Below are 21,056 nucleotides of genomic sequence, written 5' to 3' on the forward strand. Positions count from 1 at the left end.
TTTTCAATAATGTAAATAACAATTCGTGTTGAATCGAAAATCGCCTCGTCTGAATAGGTATGGCAACGTTTTCACTTTCAGCTTCTCATTCAACTTTTGTTGCCTGTAAAATCGCCACGTGCGAATGCCCTATTATGGAACTATGCGATGATAGCAACCCTTCATAGCTCTTTCATCAACGCATTTTGCACCAGAAGATGTCGCCTGAGATCTCTTCATTTATCTTTTGAGTAACTTTCGTAAATATTTGCAAGAGTGATGCAATTAACTTGCTTATTTTAGCATAATATATGCATTAATTAGATTTTATTAGATAGAAATTAAGTGTTGGTATTGTTGATTGTTTGGAACTTTTAGTTTCTTTAAAGGCAACAAACATTACTATCATTAGTGTCATTCCACATATATTCTATTTGTTTATAGGTATCTCGAAGGTCAAATTGCCGTGCTCGTCAAATAAAAATACTTTTTTTTTTTTGCTTTTTGCAAATCATCATTATATAAATAATATTATCAGGATGTCAGTACTAATAGAAGACGAACAAATGAATAATCAACGGCTGTTGCCACGGATAGCGCTGATCGCATGCGGCTCTTTCAGTCCACCGACCCCAATGCATTTTCGGATGTTCGGTAATGAAGACGAATTGCGAAATTCAAAAGTTTTCAATGCAGTAAAATCATAATTCATACATATACATATATCATTTTTCACATTTCAGAAATCGCACGAGATTATTTTACAAGTCAAGGGTCCCACCATGTTGTTGGTGGTATCGTATCACCCACACATGATTCATATCAGAAAAAAGGACTCGTTGGAGGAACATATCGATTTGCTATGCTGAAATTAGCTTTACAATCATCCACTTGGATTAGGGTAAAACAAAGAAACTTTACCAATGATATGTCAACAGACTGCACATGTACATATGTATATGGAATATTATTTTTTAAAGGCTTCCGACTGGGAAATACAGCAACCGGAATGGTCACGTACGCTTTCCGTTTTGCAGTATCATCAAAATTATATGAATAATTATGTCAACTCGCCGATAGAAAATGAAATAAATGGCACGATACCGGGTTGGTTGCCACCGGGATTACGTGAGCGTCAGGATGGGGTGCAATTGAAACTGTTATGTGGAGCAGACTTGCTGGAATCGTTTGCAGTGCCCGGACTGTGGGCTGATAAGGATGTATGTAGAAGATATTAAATCGTATAAACTACTTATTATACTTGTTTGTATATCATATTGGCAAACCACATGTATACTTATATATAGATTGAAGATATTGTGGGTAATCACGGTCTGGTTGTGATAACACGATATGGCTCTAGCCCTGAAAAATTTATTTTCGAGTCAGATTTGTTGACTAAATATCAGGTGAGTTGTTTAAAAAATCGTGCATATGTATACGTATTTATACTTTTTCTTACTATTTGTTATCACTTCTCAAAGAAAAATATTACATTAATAACAAATTGGGTGCCGAACGAAGTAAGTTCAACCATGATACGCCGGCTTATTTCACGTGGACAGTCAGTTAAATATTTGCTTGATGATCGGGTTATCGATTATATTCAAATGCAAGGACTTTTCAACTGTAAAACGTAAGTGATTTTTATTTAAAGCAATAATTGCTTGCTTTTATGGCTTAAGTGATTACGGCAAATGCACATATTTTATGTATGTATGTAAATACATGTATGCATACATACATATACAGTGGCAGTCAAAAGTGAAAGAACGGTGTTTCGTATTTAATATTTACAATGTTTTTCAAGCTATATTTTTTCATATTTTTTTATAAAAATGTGGTTAATGCTTTAGCAAAACCCATATAAATCACACTCTCAAACTTTACTTAAGAAAAATTCAACAAATTTTTATCTAAATTTCAATCTTTTTAATCAGATTTTTTTTTTTTAATTTTCGGGTGTGCAGTTAACTGGATTATAAACTTTTAGTCAAATTAGTGTACGTTTTGAGCGGCTCAAAAATCGCATTTTTTTTTGTTGAATGCGTTATGAACTTGTTATCATATAAACATGAATTTTTTTTTGGAAAAATATGCGAAAGGCCATTTGCGAAAAAAAAAAACAAAAAAAGTCAACGCCAGTGTTCCTAAATTTCGCTTTTTATATGAAAAAACCAAAAAAATACGTCAGCAAAAAAAAAAAATTATTAAAAATCAATGCGATTTTTCAGCCGCACAAACCTTGCACTAATTTCACTAAAATTTTATAATCCTCGTAACTGCATACCCAAAAAATGTAAAAAAGGGTAATCTATATGGTTTTTGCTAAAGCATGAACCATATTTTTATAAAAATATCAAAAAAATTATAGCTTGAAAAACATTGTCAATATTAATACAAAACACCATTCATACACTTTTGACCGCCACTGTATACTATTATACAATATTACAAAATAGACGCACAGCAGCCGCCGTAGCCGAGTGCGCTTGTGCATGGCATATGTATTAGTAGACCGAACGAGCTAAGTTTAATTCAAGCGGACGTCGAATTTCAAAATAGTATAATTTTTTAAAAATATTAAATTTCTCTCTTCACCTTGTAAACCTAGGTGACATGTGATTACTTAGAGCAAGATTGCCAAAAAGAGCAGTCTCGTGGTAGTAGAATCTTAAATCTTCGAGAAAATTACGAAATTTTCAATTTCGTTTTTGAGTTCTTTGTAAATTTTAGATGTTTGTGAAGTCGGATAAGAACTCTCTCTATTTCTATTAATTATGAATTCGAAGTAACTAAAAATCTGCGATCGAAAAAATGGAGTAAAAACTTTATTTGGCTACACTATTTTATCAATAAGTTACGATAAATTATAATATTTTCAAGCTACCTAGTGGATCTTTCTGCATGAAGCTCTCAGATATGTACAGTGATTTTGGCATGTATTCCTCATACGGAAAAACAAGAAAAGTTTCCATAAAAAAACTTGTACTAAACATTTTGATGTTATCTTAATTTTCATAAAAAATGCTTGTTAACGGTTTTGGTAGAAAAAATAATTAAAAATACATCATTCATATTTTGAGTCAGTTCAGAACGGAATAAAGCACTGATTACAAATCGTTTTATTTGATTACTTTTTTTGCGCCAACTGAGCTCTAGGTGACCTAGCGCATCCGTAAATAGTGCTCACCCAAATATCACAACTCTGCCTTATAAAAACAAGATATGTAAACGAAATTGCATGCGGATAAAATCCGCAGAATCAACACCGCAACAAGTCAAAATTGAATGGAAACTAATAATGGAGTGTGAGTTGCTATTTCTTAAAGCAATACATATTCGACATTTTTCAACTATGCTAATAGAATGTATTTACTATAATTGCATGGTAATAAAACCATTGAATTACTTGCGCATACACGATCATTAATATGTATTTACGTATAAAATTATTGTGCGCATTCATATTTCTGCATGACATAACTAATGCTTAATTTGTATGGTATTTTACTTAGAAACTATAAAACATTGTTGGTATTGCGTTACTTAGAATGAATTATTTATTTTATAAACTTTTGCAATATTTGTTTCATACAAAGAAGTTCCAAACATTCCTAACATACTTTTTAATTCATATTTTTGCTTTGTTTGGATTTGTAGTAAGTATATAATTGGACTAACACGTTTGCAAACATTCCCAAAAAAGTATAACAATTTATTTTTAAACCGCGTTAATACTAATCCAAGCTCATCCGTCAATAATTCGCCGTCTGATGAGGAAGATGACGATATCGCGGCGGAAAGAGCTGAAAATATGGATGAAAGCGATTATTCTATTAAAAATATTTTGACTAGTTTCAATTTAGATAAACGTAAGCCTTCAAGCAGGAATGTCTTTTGTTGTGGAGAGAGTGAAGTCAACGCTCCAGCAAAGAAACTATTGCCCAGTCGCAATGGACCAGGACAAGTTGTTCAAGTTGTAACGTCCGAGAGGGGTAAAAAATTTACAACGGATATACAACGTACGAGCAGTGGAATGGATGAGGTAAATTTCGTTTTTTTTTTTTAAATTTATAACGTATTTTAAAAATGGACTACCCCCTTTTAAAAACAAAGCAAGGTGCAATTGAGTTATGCATTACTGTGGAAAAAAAAGTTACTCCTTCTTTGAGTGCAATGAGAAACTTAACTCCATTCTTGATCGGTGCTGTAACCGCCTAGCCGGTTTTTGGCCAGCCCTGCCAAATGTACGGTTTTTACCGTACGGTACGGATTTGCAGGATTTTTTTACGGATTTTTAATTAAAAAAAAACCTTATTTTGGTACTTGAGGGACTTATCTATTAACAGCATGTCTATTTTTGACCCGATTTTAAAAATCAAACATTAGAAGAGGATTTATCGGCCTTTAAAGTAATGTATAACAATCTATTGGTAGACCTCGATTGTTGGGAGTATTTGTCGCGTAAAATTAAAAAACCGAAATTTTCTTTATTTTTTCAACTTTAACCATCGCTGCAAACATTGCACTGTTACTGGGTAGGGTCGACGACCTTTTGCGTAGAGCGTGGGGTTCTTTAATAAAAGTAATCAGCCTCATTGCGTAAGTTGTAAATTAGCTAAATTTTACCACTCAGCAACATTGGCATCGACCGCTGTGGTGTAGTGGTAAGCAGTGCGCGCTTTCACACATCAGCACCTGGGTTCAAGCCCAGGTCAAAGCAACATCCCAAAAAATATAGAAAACGGTTTTTTCTTAACAGCGGTCGTCCCTCGGCAGGCAATGGCAAACCTCCGAGTGTATTTCTGCCATGAAAAATAGCTTCTCATAAAAATACAATCGCCGTTCGGAGTCGGCGTAAAACTGTAGGTCCTTCCGCTTTGTGTGACAACATCAAGGCGCACGCCACAAGTCGGAGGAGAAGCTCGGCCAAACACTAACATATGTGTAAGCGCCAAACTATTATTATTATTAACATTGGCATTGCCAACTGTCGCGCTGAAATAAGTAGACGACGAAAATTGTCGAAAAATATCCAATGCTGTCAATGCAATTGCACTCGCAATGAGGCTGAATACTGAGGAGTTTATTAGAAGAGCGGGTTTCATTGTAAAAATTATATTTTAATGTTTTTATCATGCATACATATATCGTCACCTGAAATGTAAAACGACGTAACAAACATCGTCGCTGAAATTCAAAAAGTCGTAAGTAATAAAAAATAAAAAATTTAGTTTTTGATTGATATGATGGCCTTCTTCGAATTACAACTCCTATATCATTTAATGCAAAAAAATAAAAAAATTTTAGTCACGACTTTTTCCATTTCAGTTACGATGTTGTTACGCCTTTTTGTATTTCAGGTGACGATATGTAAGTATTCGTCGCACGTATGCCAGAAACATGAATGTGTAAAAATTTAAATTTTAGGAAATCAAGTTTGAAAGTTTTTTTTCTTTTTCTTTCTTAACTCTCGCGAATAAAAACTAACCAATTACTTTTTCTTAAATTTATATGAATAAATGGAGTAAAAGGTTGGAAATGTTTCAGAAAAAGTAATTGCTTTCTTATTATTCATACGGTCCATTGTATAATTACTAATTACTAACTACTCGTATACTCGTATTCTAAAATATTGTTCCCTTATATGTACATATGTTTGTTTTGCAGTCTGATGCTAAAAAGATAAAGACAGATGCTGTGAATGTCTAATAAAAGACGATAAAAAGTTCCTTAAAGAGAAAAGCTATGAAGTAATATCACAAATCAAGGGCTGTAACAGGAATATTATGGACTTTGAAGCGGGATCAAAACTTCATACAAGATATAATATTAAACTAGTTTAGACATGCTTACGCTTATCTTAAATGAATCTTCTGTTATTTGAATTGTTTTTTAATTGTATGTTGCATTGGCAAAAATGTAATTCCTTTTCGTTACACATGTACGTATTTATATGAATATTATAATGGTATACTTGTTTGTAAAAGATAATACACTAAGCTACACCTTGATGATGCATTATAAAATAAATTTTCTTTCTTTGAAATTTTTCGGTTAAGTATACATAAGATATAACAAATATTATGTACCACTATCACCCATTTTACATGATAATTTTAACTGAACAAATAGGAAATATATTGCTGGCTTTTATTATACCCTATACATTTTTCGAAATGCTTTTAACCGTTATTTTACATTGAAATTTTTTTAGAATAATAGATTAAATCCGCTCTTAAAAATAATTTTATGTGCATTATCTTATTTGGCGAATAAAATTAGCAAATTTTTGAGACTTCCATTTCCTCAACAGCTGTTATGGCAATTTAACTTTTTGCACATTTGTGCCTGGAAAAAGTCTGGGTTGTTTCGGGCACGAAGAAAGACATTTACGACCCAAAAATGGAACGTATTTGCTCTCTATAACCCATTTTTTTAGCATGCGGAACGCTTTGTGAGTTGTTTCGGGCAACCGCGGGATCCCGCGGGCTCGTGTGGAACAAACCTAATAACTTCGTTTCTATTAGTTGCGTTCCAGATGCTTAAATTGTTGCAACAATGTGGCTGTCAAAGAAATTAAAATTCGAAGGATTCGTGCGTATCTGATGGCACTGACAATAAATGAAAAAAATGATTTTATGCATTATTTCAAAAAGTGCAAAAAATGAGCGGCTTTTTATTTGCTATTTTGGAAGCTAAAAAACCGTACTATTTAATACGGTCCCCTTTTTTGAAATTTTTATAAAAAAAAAATGTATTTTTTTTCTGGAATACCGTAAGCACTCCCTAGGTTTAGTTTTTTTTCCAAAATTTGTGTTCTTAAAGTTATCTACTATATATATATATGGAAATAAAACATGTCAAACCAACATTGATGTGTTTTTGATATTTATTTCCGTGTAGAGCTAACGCATGGTTATGCTCTGATTAAAATTCTTAGTATAAAATTTGTTGAGTTTAGTGGCTTGCGGGCGGCACATCATTTATTTTATAGGGAACATTCTGTTATATGTATTCTTTTTAGTGGATAAATTACCTTTACAAAAATACCAAACACGTTCACATTGCAAACAACGAACGTTTCGATTTATACACGCTTAGGCGGCACTGTGCGCCGGCGCGTCTGGAAACGCCGGCGCTACTGCCCATAAGGTAGATTCCAAAGAGCCACGAGGCTACTAATCTTATCATGTCATCTCGGCAGAGTTAGGCTTTCGCCATGCCAATTGAGATTATAATTATATTTATTTCATTATTGAATTAGTTGAAAATTTAAATATTGTTACTTCCTACTTGAATTAAAATTTTGAGTGCCTGGCGCTGATGGATGGGCGAACAGAAGAAGGTCTGAGGTTTATACATACGTACATGGTTCTTCATAGATTGAAAACTAGGGTGGTCTACTATTTTCCAACATTTTTACCCATCAACTCCCAGTAGAGCAGGCCTTTTTGACCCACTGTTTAAAAAATGGATTATAGATGGTTAAAATTTCCACTAACATATTACTTACTTCCACCTAGTATTTGTACACACGTTTGTGGGACCCCAGAATAAAATAACTTACTTATTTAAAATCTGTACAAAAAAATATTCAACATTTTATTAAAGAAAAAATACACAAGAATATGAATTTGTTTTTGTTTTATCTCAAATAATTGAGGAGTTAGATGTAATAAGGGCACTTCTGTTAAAACTGCTTTCTGAGATATTAGCGTTAAAGTTTTTGGTGTGTGATAACTTACTTGTTGTTGTAGTAATATGTAAAAGAGGAATCTTGTTGTGGTATTGAAAAACAATTTTTTTTTATATATTCTGGAGTAGTAGTTCCTTCAAGCGATGTATTTCAATGTGTATTCATTATGAAAATTTTGTACAAAATTTCTGAGGCGGCGAAAGTAACCGCGCGCCGATATTTTCGTAGCTCGGCGGCGTATACCTCTAATGCATATTTATTTCCAGACGTAATAAAAATTTTTTAATTTGCAAAATTTCGTGATAAATTTATAATTTGCTACACAATGCTAAAAATTAAAAACACGTAAAAATTGATTATGAATGTATTTTACTGTTATGCTAGCACACCATCATCAGAATCAAAAATACAAACAAATATCCGAAAACCTAATGTTTAAGATCTTTTGAATCTTTTGTTACGCTCCGGTATTTAGCACAAAGCTTATTCTCAATGGGTACTTCGTTTCACCAATCTAATCGGAGGAAAGTGACAGAACAAACAGCTACACACATACTATGTATGTATGTATGTATGTAAACAAATGTTGTCTAATTGCTTTTTAACAATTACTCGCAAAACGCATTTCTTTCAAATTATACCCACCGCATTTAGTACATACATATATATGTATACGTATACTTATGAGCATACTTTTTTTACCTCTTGAACCTCTGTATTATTCCCGCGTTGATGTCAAATCGATTTTCTGCTCCTCTTAAAAATGGTCGAATTTGCGATTTGAGTTTATTCCACAGAAAACAGACAATAAATCACTGAATGCCAGTATTTTTGCACATATCTGTTATATGTATGTACATTAGCGCACACAAGGGGTGGGTTTTGGGGTTCAAACCCCCCCCCTAAAGCTAATAACCTGAAATACAAACTGTATCCTAAAGCCAGCTCTCAAGAAAAATCACAAGAAATATTTTTTATTATAAAGCACTTTGCTTTTGCTGTAAATTTTCTTGAAGAAATAAGTATACAAGCATTTTTTTCTTGAGAGATGCAAATTGATTTAAGAAATTTTGATAGAAGAAAATTCCTATTCCATTTCTTGTGCGCCATTTTATATGAATTTTTCGTTTTTTTTTTTTTGAGAGCTCTTAAAAGTTTAACTGCGAATGAAACCTAAAAATATGCAATGCATACTCACTTACAGAGCCTAAAAGAGTTTACAACTGATATGTCCTTAACAAGGATACGAAGATTTAATTTGCCCACTTCTAATTCGTTCCACCAAAATTGCCTACATAACAAAAATTCAAGTTCATTTAATTTTCTCGGTATTCGAAATGTTAAAAAAATTAGGCAATCGTAAAAAATCACCATCTCATTCGAAAACCAGAAACCAGATATCGAGGAAAATGAACATTAAAACTCTTCTTTTTTTTAATTTTTTTTATTACTTTTGCAAGTTGAGCGCATCTTGTGTTTATAGAACTTTATATTAAACAAGTAATTTCAAATTACGGGAAGACCATTGAGGTAACATCTTTCCGATAAAAAAAAAGAATTATAGAAATCGGTTCACGTGGTCCAAAGTTATGTGTTAGTATACTATTCCGACGAATTGATAACCTACCCCTTTTGCGAAGTCGGTTACAAATGTTTGAGTTTTTTGCTAATTTTATGTAAATAAATGCAATTTATGAAACTTCAAAAAGTTTATTTATTTATTACATACTGTACATAAAACTTGCATAAATGTACTTTAATGATCATTTTATCTGAAGCGAATTTTCCGAAGTATAAACCCCTCCCAAAATATATTCCTGGGTGCGCCCCTGTGTATGTATGTATGTATGTTTTTGCAAAAGAAAAAAACGAAATAATTCAAAAAGAAAAGTGTTTCAATTGGATAACCCACTGCCATAGTTTTCTTAAGATCGTTCAATGTTGCCTTTGAAAAGAAATTCTTGATAGTTTTTGAAGGTCGCTTTTAATGTAGAACAGTTAAAATTTTCTTCAGGTATAAAATGTTGCTAAAAATAAAATTTTGCAATACAATGCTTGCTTTCTTGTATGATGTACAAAATTCTTAATTGTCACCGGGTAAAAGTGCAATGACATTGCAAACTTTGTATAGGAATAATGGAGTACATAGAGTGGGTGTACATACATATGTATGTGCATACTCACAGAGTGGAATGGAGTTGGCTTATCAAGGGCTTCCCTATTCCCGTATATTCAAAGATTTCGACTTACATATATACATACATATACATATCGTCGTTTTTAAAGTACAAAACCGCGTATCAACAAAATGCAAAACCGCCTATGTGAGGTTGCATAAATTATTTTCTAGAGACTAAAAACACTCATATTTCAAAATGATTCTCTGCTTGTGTGAGCAAATCCAATATTTGGCAGCAAATGTCAGTTACGCGGTTTTGCAGAATGACGATACGTGGTTTTGTACATTAAGCGATGATATGTACATAATATGAGCAATTTATTCGCAGCGCATAAACATACATAAATGCAAAGGGGGCCCATAAATAAACAATTGAGAAATGCATCTAGGTGCTCTAGGAACATTTCTGCATCGAAAAGAAAATTAAAAAAAAAATGTTTGGCGGTTAGGGCACGATATATTTGTTTTTTTTTTTTTTTTAACAAAAAAGTCCGGCTATTTTTTATTGGACCACCTTAATGTACATACATTCAAAATAAAATAAATTTAAATGCAATCAAACTAAATTAAATAAAAAATTTATTAATGAAATACAAAATTTTATAATAGATATTTCAAATTTTGTTCTGAAAAATTTCCGAGACTTGCAGGTTTCACATTAAATCATAAATTAGACCCAATTGGAAAAATACGGATATATGACCGATAACACCGTCCGAGAGTCAATTTTACACACATAAAATCAATATACTCTCGAAACTTGGAGCCAAAAATAGTAAAGCTACGTTTTTAGGTTTTCTCTCTATGATTTAAAAGAAAAAATTTTGCAGAGTTAAAAAGTTTAAATTCTTTGGTGCATAAGAACGAATTTCGCCCTTCGAATTTTATTAGTTTAAAAAATCTCAATTAATAAAAATTCATTTTCAATAATTATTCGTTCTTTATATATTTTATACCCATAGTTTCTTCGGAAAATTTGCTTAGAATGGCAAGCAGAATTCTCACATGCTATACGCACATAGTAAAAAATAAAATTGACCCGCCCTAATGTATGTATATAAAAGTAATTTTTAAGCAAATAACACAACCGACTTCAAGTCTTATATAAAAAAGTACCGTTAATTTCTTCATGATCCAAAGATTGGATCTATATCAAATTACTTAGTATGGAACCACGCTTGAAGTACGCCCTACCCGTTACAAAAAGAATTATCAAATTATTAGTTAACGTGGCCTAAAGTTTTACGGTAACATACGGTGGCGAGAATGTAAAACGAGGAGAGACATTTTAGCAAGTGTTATTGAACTTTGTAGTAAAGTACATATGTATGTGTGTACAGGGTGGTCCATTTAGTGGTGTATTTTAAAAACAAAAAAAAAAATTGAAAGAGTTTATATACCTGCACTAAATATTAAGACAAGTTATAGTAAACTAGACATAAGATGACTTTTATCTATACCCCCGGTGATTTTTAAGGGGCCTGAAATATCACAATTATAGCTTATTATTATGTTTTTACAATGTAATTGCTCCTTCGTTATAGGCTTTTCGAGTTTTCTCTCGACGGCACTGTTTATACTTAGTGACAGAGTTATGGGTCTAGCCCTTAAGTCATGACCGCCCAGGACATAATCTTGTGAATAGTTACCGGAATAAAGATACATTCGATATTTGATAGCGACAACGACGGACGTGTTTTAGTAACCTCTTAGCCTTTTGAACAATACAAAACCTAATTTTTTTGGAACACGAGTTCATTCATATGGCTGTCTCGACTGGTTTCTCAGTAACGCATCCGTTTAACCCAGTTTTCCAAGACCTTGGCGACGATTTCAGGCTTATCTCACGAATGGCCTGCTCGATATTCGCCTTAAATGTGTAAATCGTCAACTGATTGTTCGCATAACAGTGATACTTCACGACGCGCCACAAAAGAGCGTCTAACGGTATCAAATCGTAGCTTCGTGGTGGCCAAATGACATCGCCTGATAACCCGATTACCGAATTTGACATAGGGCGCTATCCTGTTTCAACCAAAAAAAAAAAAATCCGTAGACCGAAATGGCGTTTCCAGCAGCAGTTTCAATAACGTTTTTTTTAGGATGCATTGGTTTCTCGACGATCTCGTGCGGGGTTTCCGACCGCCAGATACAGCAGTGTTAACGTAGCCGCCGGGACGAAAATGCGTTTCGTGAAGAAAGAGACGTTGTTCAAACGTAAACGATTCATTTCATTTCGCGGGGATATGATATTGACTTTTTCTCAAGATTTCCTGCGGGAAAGAGCTGTTACTGTCAAAATAACATATACTTTAAAAGGAAAAAAAAAAACACTATAGGGACCACCCGTTTTACTTCACATAAGTTCTATGCCACGTATTATATTTGCAATTACGTTGAATCTACGTATTTATGTATGTACAATTGAACAAACAAACCCTTGTGGGCAGCTGATTAAGCTAGGTGACATTTTGACCAGTTTTGGCTATTTTTCTTTTGTCTATTTAATGTTTATAATTTTTTTATAAAATCACATTTCAAACTTCGTACCAGATTTATAAAAATTAAACAAACTTTAACAATTACGCCCGAAAATTTTAAAGTTCTTATCAAAAATTTGTAGAAAAATTTTAGGTATGCAGTTTTATAACCCATTAAACTTTAGTAGGACGTTGATTTTTAATAATTCTTTTTAGCTGACGGTGTTGAGCATTTGCTCCCATAAAGGTATGTAAAATATGCTCGACAGTTACTATTATATGGAGGAAAATGCCAAACACCTTCAGCAAAAAAAAAAAAAAAAATTATTGAGAATCATCGCGATTTCTTAGCATTTTAGAATTGAATGGGCTATAAAACTGCATACCTAAAATTTTTCTAAAATTTTTTAATAAAAAGTTTTTGGTTGTAAATGTTAAATGTGTTTGTTAAAATGTTTGTTGAATTTTTTTAATTTTGGTAAAAAATGTATATGGTGCCAGACTTTTATAAAAAAGTTGTAAACATTAAATAAATAAAAGAGAAAAAAACCAAAACTGGTCAAAATGTCGCTTAACTTAATCAGCTGACCACAAGTGTATGTAAACTGTTCCTACATATATTTGCCACAGGCCTACATTGCTGCTGGAGGATCAAATTACTGGCAACTACTTTGAGCGCAAACTATTGCATTTGCTATTTCTCGTTGGTGTACATACATATGTACATATATGTATGTATACATAGGTATTTCTTCTCTCACACATATGTATGTATCTAACGGTTATGTCTTGGTTGCAACTTGTGGACTTGTAACGCTTTTCTAATACGAAAAGGGCTTCAGTTGCCCGCGCCACGCTCAACCGTCCAGTTGAATTGTTAATTAAATGGCTCCACAATTGTGCCAATTCGTTATGGAAAATGTGTTAGCAAATAAACTCATCTTAAATAGGCATTAGCTCAATACCTACATAAATATTATATGTGTACATACAACAAAGCAAGTAGACGATATTTTTTGTTTTACACATCGACACGCAGCATGTTCTTTAAGCGACGCCATAAACCTGCATTGCGTCCTTCGAAGGCATATTACCACTCCAGTGACCTACCATCATTGCCTCCATCTACGCAGTCACACAATGACCAATTACCGTTTTTGTCGCGCGCGCGTTTCAGTGCTTTGCCACATCTGCAAATTATCGGCGAAGAGAAGCAGAACTTAACACTGCTCATTGCCGTCTTATACATCATTGATTTATTTGGTGTTCTCCCGTTCATAACACTGCCATCGCTACTGGTGCAACTGGGTGTTCTCGGTATACCTTTGGTTCTGTCCATAATTGTGCTACAAATCTACACTTCGTTTTTACTTAGCCAATGCTGGATTATGGCTGAGTCCTTCGATCCGTCCATAACGCAGAAAAGTAGGTGAGTAGAGAATTTAAGAGTTGTGCAATGGCGGTGCTATGCGTCAAATTGATAATACAGTCTCAAAGAAGTACATATCGATGGTTCTCAGCAATAACGACACAAATGAAAAGAACCCACGATATAATTTCTTAACGTATTCCTATAGGGGTATATCTAGCGAAGCAGAGCAAAGTTGAAGAGGTTAATCTAGCGGTAAACGAGGACAAGCCGAATTACCTACTGGCAAAATATAAAAGGGCTCCAGTTATTGGGGTCACACTTCACTGTTGACAGTTTTAACTTTGAAATAAAGAAGCACTTTGCCTACCTAGGATCCAGCATAAACCCTATACAGCCTGGAGATCAAGTGCAATATAACTGATATAATTTGGAACGAATTTCTGTCATCCCTTGTCAAGTTTGGTTTGCAGACAAACCTATTTCGGCCTAGTGCCATCTTCAGTGTAATTTTTCGTAACTCTTGCCAATAATAGCTGCTAATTTTTACTCGGTAGGCAATTGAAAAGCAGAGCCTTCTTTCGATGAACAAAAACTATGCTCTACAAGTCTCTCCTCATGCCCAATCTTGTATATGGCGCAGACACGTAGAAGATATCGAACAAAGTTGAGAAAGTTTTGGGTGTACTGCTCTACGCAAAATCTACAGCGCTGTTCACGTGGGTAACGATTACCGAAGAACTGTACGAATTACCTGTCTGCATCAGCAATGAACAAGTGGCGAAAGTTCAAAAAAGATGGTCGTTCTATATCGAATGCCATGGCCCAGGCCAGATATCTAACGGATCCCCAACTACCAGGCTAAACCGGACGCTGGATATAGAATCAATTCTAAGTTCAGATTATCCTATTGTTTTCTTTTCTTCTTCCTATTTAGCACTACAAACGTTTGTCGGTTTGGGCAGAGACCAAAAAAACTTCGCCAATTGCCTATCTACTTTGATAACTTTCGCCACTTGTTTGTAACACCCAAACGATAGAATAAATGTACTTTTCTAATAGCCGTATTTTTAGCATAAATACCTTGATAAAAATTTAAAAGTACTTGGGAAATCTACTTTAAAAAGTTTGAGCGATCTAGGAGTGGCAAATATACGAATTTTCTGGAGTTGAAGGTATCTCGTCGGATTTTTGAGGACAATTTTGAGAGAGTAATTTATGTATTTCACTAGGCCGAAATATCCCGTAATTTCTTTTGGTTCGAGTTTGCCAAAACTGTCAAATTGCCAAAAGAAAAAAATTAAAATCATGCGTCTTTCAACTCAAAAATATATATTCATTAACTATTTTTCTTAAAGTTAAAGTTTATTGTCGCTGAACTTTTAAATTTTTCAATTCATTGAAATTGTTATTTACTTCTATGTTAAAATGTGTTCACACTACAGCATAAATTGCTTAATTTCGAAGAAATTACTTCATTCAATTCAAAGGTTTTGTTTGATTTCTACTTTATTTCGTAAGAGCTGGCGATTGTATGACGAATGAGCTCAGGAGCCATAAAGATGGTTTCACATAAAAAAAACAACGGTAAGACTATTCATCCGATATGTTCTTTTCTTTCTCAGATATCCCTATGCAGCTATTGCCGATTTGGCATATGGGCGTTGCCTCAGCATCTTCGTACGTATTTTACTAGACATCAGTATATTTGCCACAGCTATACCAAGTTTGGTATTAGCTGCGCAAAATCTCGAGTTGGTTGGCGAACGTATAACCGATAATGAATTTTCATTTTCTTTCTGCTACTGGGTCATTATATTAGGAATATTTTGCTGTCCGCTTATGTGGTTGCGCAGTCCCAAATATATGCGGTAAGAAGAAACTATGCATTTAAAAATGGTAATACACATACAGTGGATCCAAAGAATAATCGGACAAGCTTTGGTTATACCAAAGGATCGATAAACATATAAATGAAAGGATATGACTTTTTCAAACAGGTGAGCGCAGATCAGTCCTTTGGTAAATTAATTTATTGATTTTAATGACAAAAATTTATAAGGAAATCTATTTTAAGTACACAAAAGTTATTCTAATATAAAACGACAGCTGGCTTTGACAGCCCAACCAATAAATAAGACAACGAATAATTGAACATTTTTATTGTATCAATGGGAAGAAGAAAGAAAAAGTGTCACTTCAGTCGCATGCACTACTTTTTTTTAATTGAACGTTGTTTTCTGCCATTGGCTTTTTCGTTGTAAAAACCAATAGGAAACCAACCAAAAAATCGAGTCTACGGGAGTCAAGTTTGTCCGATTATACTTTTTAGTCGCTGTATGTATGCATAAATAGTATATCGTCGCCTTAGAGTATAAACCTGCTACATAACCTCCAAATAAAGTTTATAGCGCAGAGAAAAAACTGCTAATATTACTTATTGGAAAACACAATCAAAGTTTCATCATTTCATACAGTTGGTATACAAGAAGACTGACGGAAAGACACATATCTTCGCCATATTTGGGAAGTTTGGTTAACACGTTAGACTGAATATATTTTACTTATAAAGCATATTAATTGCATTATGAGACCTCAAAAAAACGTTAATTTTGAGTTACATCTCTCTATTATTAAACGTGCGATATGTGCATAAATAAAATAAATAAAATAGCTTATACTTTCTAGCAGAATAACTTTCTGAGCAACAAATAAAGAATACTAGTGAGCCCGCAAGCGTTAAAATTAACTCATGAACTAAGTTACATTTCTTAAACACGTGGCAACCCTCTTAAATATAGCTTAGAAATAGAGCATACAATCTCACACTGTACCATTAAAATGTTCTAACTTCAAAAAATAAAACTACAGGCCCAGCTCTTTAATTGGACATCTAAATTTTGAAATTCGAAATACATATATTCATAGCTAGATAGACCCTTATTTTTATTTTTCATATACCTTGTATATAAGTTAACTAAATTTGACATTTTAAACAGGTGGCAACCCTCTTCAAAAGTGTTTTAAAAATAAAAGTTTTCGTAAATAGCTATGATTGGGATACATATTTCAATTAACTCATGAACCAAGTTGAATTAAATTTCTTTAAACACATGGCAATCATTATTAAGTAACTTGAATTTAATCTTTAAATCGTTGGCAACCCTCTTCAAACACTTCACAAATATTATACATGTTCAAACTAAAGATTTCTTAAAACTCTCGTTTTTTAAACTCATTTGCAACATTTCACATATCTTGGTTACAACTTAATTTAATTTGACTTTTAAAACTGGTGGAAACCCTTTTCAAAATATTTTCAAACTACTATGTATCTTCTTAAACCTCCTTCGTCTGGCACCAAAATGGTGTTACTTACATATTTCAATTACTTAATTCGCTAAGTTCAAATTGAATTTCATTTGTTAAACAGATGGCAATCCTGTGCGACACGCCTTCACCGACTTCAATCGGAACCAAAATTTGTATATCACATTCGGTGGTATCGATTGTGGGTGTTAGATGAAAAAAAAATTAATTTTAATTTTTTGAGTCTACGTAGAGGAATCTGAACTTTGCTCCCCTATGCGACAAGCCTAAACCGTCTCCAATCGGGACCAAAATTTATATGTGATATCTTCGACTATGTTAGCATGGACGTAGGTATTGAGGACCACCCTAGTAGTTTTTTGCCTGCGCTGTAAAACTTCTTTGAGGGTAGTTAGCAGGTTTACACTCTAATGCGACGATATCTACATATATATAGTTGAATGTTGACAAATATTTTTCTTATTTTAATATATCGCACACCGTGTTCAATGGAGACACAACTCAAAATATGGCATTTTTGAAATTATGCGCTAAATATGCCCGCAGTGGTTGTATTTACCTTTTAGCAAAAGCTGAAGCAAATTTTTTTTTATAATCTGAGGTAAAGTCTTCCTTGACCATATGAATACCGTATGTAATTTTGAGTTGTGCCCCTTTTCAAGACGGTGCACATATGTACATATGTACATGCATTGTAATTTATATCTTTCTTTTACATATTATCGCAGGGGTTTGGCGATTTTCTCACTTATCGTACTCATTGTGATTGTAATTCTTTTGTGGTTTTGCCTCTTTGCCTCAGCTCCGTTGGGCAAACCCTTCGAAGGTGTCAGCCTGGGTAAGTTCATACATAAATGAGAACGTTCATTGACATTTAACTTATGCAGCTAACTACTACTTATGTACTTACATACTTGTGATATATTTTATGTAATTCTGTAGAATTACCATCGTTATTGGCCCTTCTGAATGGCTACAGCATTTTGGCTTTCCAGTTCGACATTCATCCAATGTTACTCACCTTGCAAATCGATATGCAGCAAAAGTCTCAAGTTTACTGGGCCGCATTTAGCGGTATTACCGGTGAGTTTGCTATGATATAAGAACTCATAAATAAATTTATACACTTCAATACTTGATAACATTTTGCTATATATGTACATAGTTATATATGTATGTATTTGGATGCTCCTTAAAATGCCAAGAACTAAATTTTGTATGGGACATCCCTTTATTTGATTCTACGTACAAACTAAAAACATCCACGGAAACTTAAAAATTTTAAATTAATTTTTATGCGTCATAACCACGGTATGCAAGAATTAAATTCTGCTAAATTTTACATAAATATTATTGGAAATTATTCATACAAATTCATAGTCATCGCATGTGGATTCATCGTGTAATAATTATTAAGCTCCAAAGAATATCCTTTGTTTAAGTTTTTCCGGAACAAGGGTAGCATTTTTAAATTTTTTCTCTAAGTTCCAAATAAGACAGGTTTAAAATAATTAACCTGAAAACTACGAAGAAACTCATCTATGGCTATGAGGAGAGCTCAAAATGCATTTTTGAATTTTAGTATTTTTAAACCCTAATAGCGATGGTTTCTCCCTTTAAAACATAACTTGCAAATTTACTTTTTCATTTTCCTTAGTGTTACCGCGTATTACGCGAGTTTCCAAAAGTCTTTCGGATTTACCTAGTTTTAGGGGTATTTTTAACTAATACTCAGGAACCGAGAACAGAAAGTATGAACGAAACTAACACTCGTTCTCGTAGTTTTGTTCCCAAGAGCGCTTCAAAACCAAAACCGAAATGAGAACAAAACTGGCGAGATCGTTCTTAACGGGAATGTTCCCAAAAAGAACAAAACGCAAAAAATAGTCTCCGGAACGTTTTCGCAAAGAATAAAACGAGGAAAAAGTCTGAGAAACTTTCTGTCGAATAACGATTTGGGAACTAAAGTCTCATGAACTTACTGACGTACAAAATTTTCTCATAGCGTCCCATTAGTTCGAAATGTTTGAACTGAAACATAATTAGGCAAATAAAGTCAACGAAAGCTTTAGGACATAAACTTTTCTATTTAGCACAGAAATTTAAAAATTGTTCCATTAATAGACATTTGACTGTAATGATTAATAATCTGCAAGCTGAAATGATCCAGCTTCCTCTAGCTTAGAACTTACAATCGTGGTTCTCACTGAAACGATTTTTTATCCCAGCACACAGATGTCCCTCTCATGCTTAACGTAAAGTGCTCCAACTTTTGTTCTCTAGCAGAACGTTTCCCAGAATTTTGTTCTTATTTGATTCTCTTTGAAAATGTTCTCGATATTTTCGTTCGTATGTAGTTCTTATTGGAAACGTTTCCGAAAGTTTCGTTCTCATTCCGTTCTACGTGAGGTCATTCCCGAGAGTTTTGTTCGCATTTTGTTCTTAGTAGAAACGTTCCCGAACCTTTTGTTTCCATTCAAACTGCTCTCAATAATATGTGCTTTTGGCTTTTCATGAAAATTGTTAAAAATTCTTAAATATGCATGTCATCAATAAAAATAAATTTGGAAGCGGGAAAATAAAGTTAATTTTCGCAGGCCTGTTTTATTTAAAAAATTTTCGTGAATGTACATATTTTGTAAATAGAACGAAATAAACGGATGACCCATACAAAATTTAGATGCCGACATTTTAAGTAGCACCCTAGCATGCATGAACATACAAACACTTGCTCTCACCGAACCCCCTTTTTCAATTACAGTAACATGTGCCATTGCGATTTTCGGTTCCCTTATTGCTATCTACAAGTTTGGCACAATGATTGCGGATAATCTGCTCGAATCTCTACCGAAAAGTTTACCTTTATATTTTCTACTTATACTTATCGCGGTACAGTTGTGCTTCTCCATCATAGTGGGTAGTTCAGCGATGTTTTTGCAGATTGAAAATTATTTACATATCAGAGAAGGTAGAGGAAGGAGTGAAAACATTTATACATACATACATGCATATTTACATATTTCTGGCCAACCAATAAATTTACTAACTTAATTTCTCTTCTCTGGCAGCCTTCTCCTGGAAGCGCATCGCCTTGCGCTCTTCCGTTGTGGGCCTCGAAGTGCTCATAGCAGAATTTGTGCCCAATTTCGGTGTACTCATGGACATTGTTGGCGGCACAATTGTCGCGCCGTTAGTATTCATTCTACCGCCACTACTGTATAGGCGTATTCGCCGAATGGAAAGAGTTCATCAACGTTTTGCCACGGAGTCTTCCTATGGCAGTATACCGCTCGATTTGAATTTCGAATCCGTACATACCGATATGGAACAGTTATTGATGTTGGAACAACAACAACAGCGCGGCGTATCGCTGTCTTGGCGTTTGCGTTTGCGCAAATCTTGGCTACATATTTTGAAATGTTGGTATGGTTTGAAATGCGATTTCACCGCGTCTTTGTCGGTTATGGTTTTTGGTGTTTTGGCTACGATAATTTCGACTTATTTGAATATATTTAGCTTAGCTGATTTGTTTAGGTACGAGGCTACGTGCTTCTTCAATATGACAAAAGATGTTGTAACTAATCAAAAGTATTAAAGACTTGTTATTATTTAAAATGATGATGGATTTTTTTGCTGAGTAAGTTTATATAGCCGGAAGAGCTCTATAATTTACAGAATAGTTATAGTTCTTTTAAGGTTCTGTTTTCAAGATGTCATGCTTTCACTCAGTGACATATATTTGTGCTTGTTGTGAATACCCTTTATATTTGAATGACCAGAACGAAGCACAGGGGTCAAAAAGCTATTAAACCACATATTGCTCCAGAAGAAATTGATAAAAAAAAAAACTAGACTTTAAATACGAGGGCCATCATATCTGATAATCTAGCCATCGACATAGAAAAGGGGAAATCAATTTGTTTACAGAGTGAACTTATTGGTTTAATACATCGGCAGAGAATTGGTGTAATAGCACGGCACCCTGTGGAGGCGTCCGTAAGAACCCCAAGTGTGGAA

General features: G+C 33.8%; 2 protein-coding genes across 5 annotated transcripts; both read left to right on the forward strand.

Moving 5' to 3' along the window:
• Positions 1-202: 202 nt before the first annotated feature.
• LOC118753541 (nicotinamide/nicotinic acid mononucleotide adenylyltransferase 1-like) lies at positions 203-6,009 on the forward strand. 4 transcript variants are annotated; one of them, XR_004994822.1, is made up of 8 exons: positions 203-326; positions 424-633; positions 723-880; positions 960-1,199; positions 1,287-1,388; positions 1,464-1,615; positions 3,142-3,290; positions 3,838-3,905. XR_004994822.1 is itself a non-coding variant. In XM_036488423.1 (8 exons), the coding sequence occupies exons 2-8, from the start codon at positions 519-521 to the stop codon at positions 5,692-5,694; spliced, it is 999 nt and encodes a 332-aa protein (XP_036344316.1). In that variant the 5' UTR covers positions 204-423; position 518; the 3' UTR covers positions 5,695-6,009. The 4 variants fall into 4 exon arrangements, 3 of the variants coding, with proteins under 3 accessions (XP_036344317.1, XP_036344316.1, XP_036344315.1); XM_036488423.1 differs by lacking the exon at positions 3,142-3,290 and adding an exon at positions 5,653-6,009 and having other exon boundaries at positions 204-423; positions 518-633; positions 3,838-4,027; XM_036488422.1 differs by lacking the exon at positions 3,142-3,290 and adding an exon at positions 5,653-6,009 and having other exon boundaries at positions 205-326; positions 3,838-4,027.
• A 7,188-nt stretch (positions 6,010-13,197) lies between these two features.
• LOC118753540 (amino acid transporter AVT1C-like) lies at positions 13,198-20,634 on the forward strand. The gene is made up of 6 exons (XM_036488421.1): positions 13,198-13,769; positions 15,335-15,580; positions 17,768-17,877; positions 17,982-18,122; positions 19,801-20,007; positions 20,108-20,634. Exons 1-6 carry the CDS (start codon positions 13,321-13,323, stop codon positions 20,632-20,634), a joined length of 1,680 nt encoding a protein of 559 aa, XP_036344314.1. The 5' UTR covers positions 13,198-13,320.
• The last annotated feature ends 422 nt before the right edge of the window (positions 20,635-21,056 follow it).

This window comes from Rhagoletis pomonella, unplaced genomic scaffold, assembly GCF_013731165.1.
Source record: "Rhagoletis pomonella isolate Grant_MI unplaced genomic scaffold, Rhpom_1.0 Rhpom_scaffold_02584, whole genome shotgun sequence".
NCBI lineage: Eukaryota > Metazoa > Arthropoda > Insecta > Diptera > Tephritidae > Rhagoletis > Rhagoletis pomonella.

Coding starts and splice junctions, on each gene's coding strand:
- LOC118753541 (XM_036488423.1), top strand. CDS start 519: ATGTCAGTACTAATAGAAGACGAACAAATGAATAATCAACGGCTGTTG. Junction 881..959: donor AATCATCCACTTGGATTAGG/GTAAAACAAAGA, acceptor TATTTTTTAAAG/GCTTCCGACTGGGAAATACA. Junction 1,389..1,463: donor ATTTGTTGACTAAATATCAG/GTGAGTTGTTTA, acceptor CACTTCTCAAAG/AAAAATATTACATTAATAAC.
- LOC118753540 (XM_036488421.1), top strand. CDS start 13,321: ATGTGTACATACAACAAAGCAAGTAGACGATATTTTTTGTTTTACACA. Junction 13,770..15,334: donor TCCATAACGCAGAAAAGTAG/GTGAGTAGAGAA, acceptor TTTCTTTCTCAG/ATATCCCTATGCAGCTATTG. Junction 18,123..19,800: donor CGCATTTAGCGGTATTACCG/GTGAGTTTGCTA, acceptor TTTCAATTACAG/TAACATGTGCCATTGCGATT.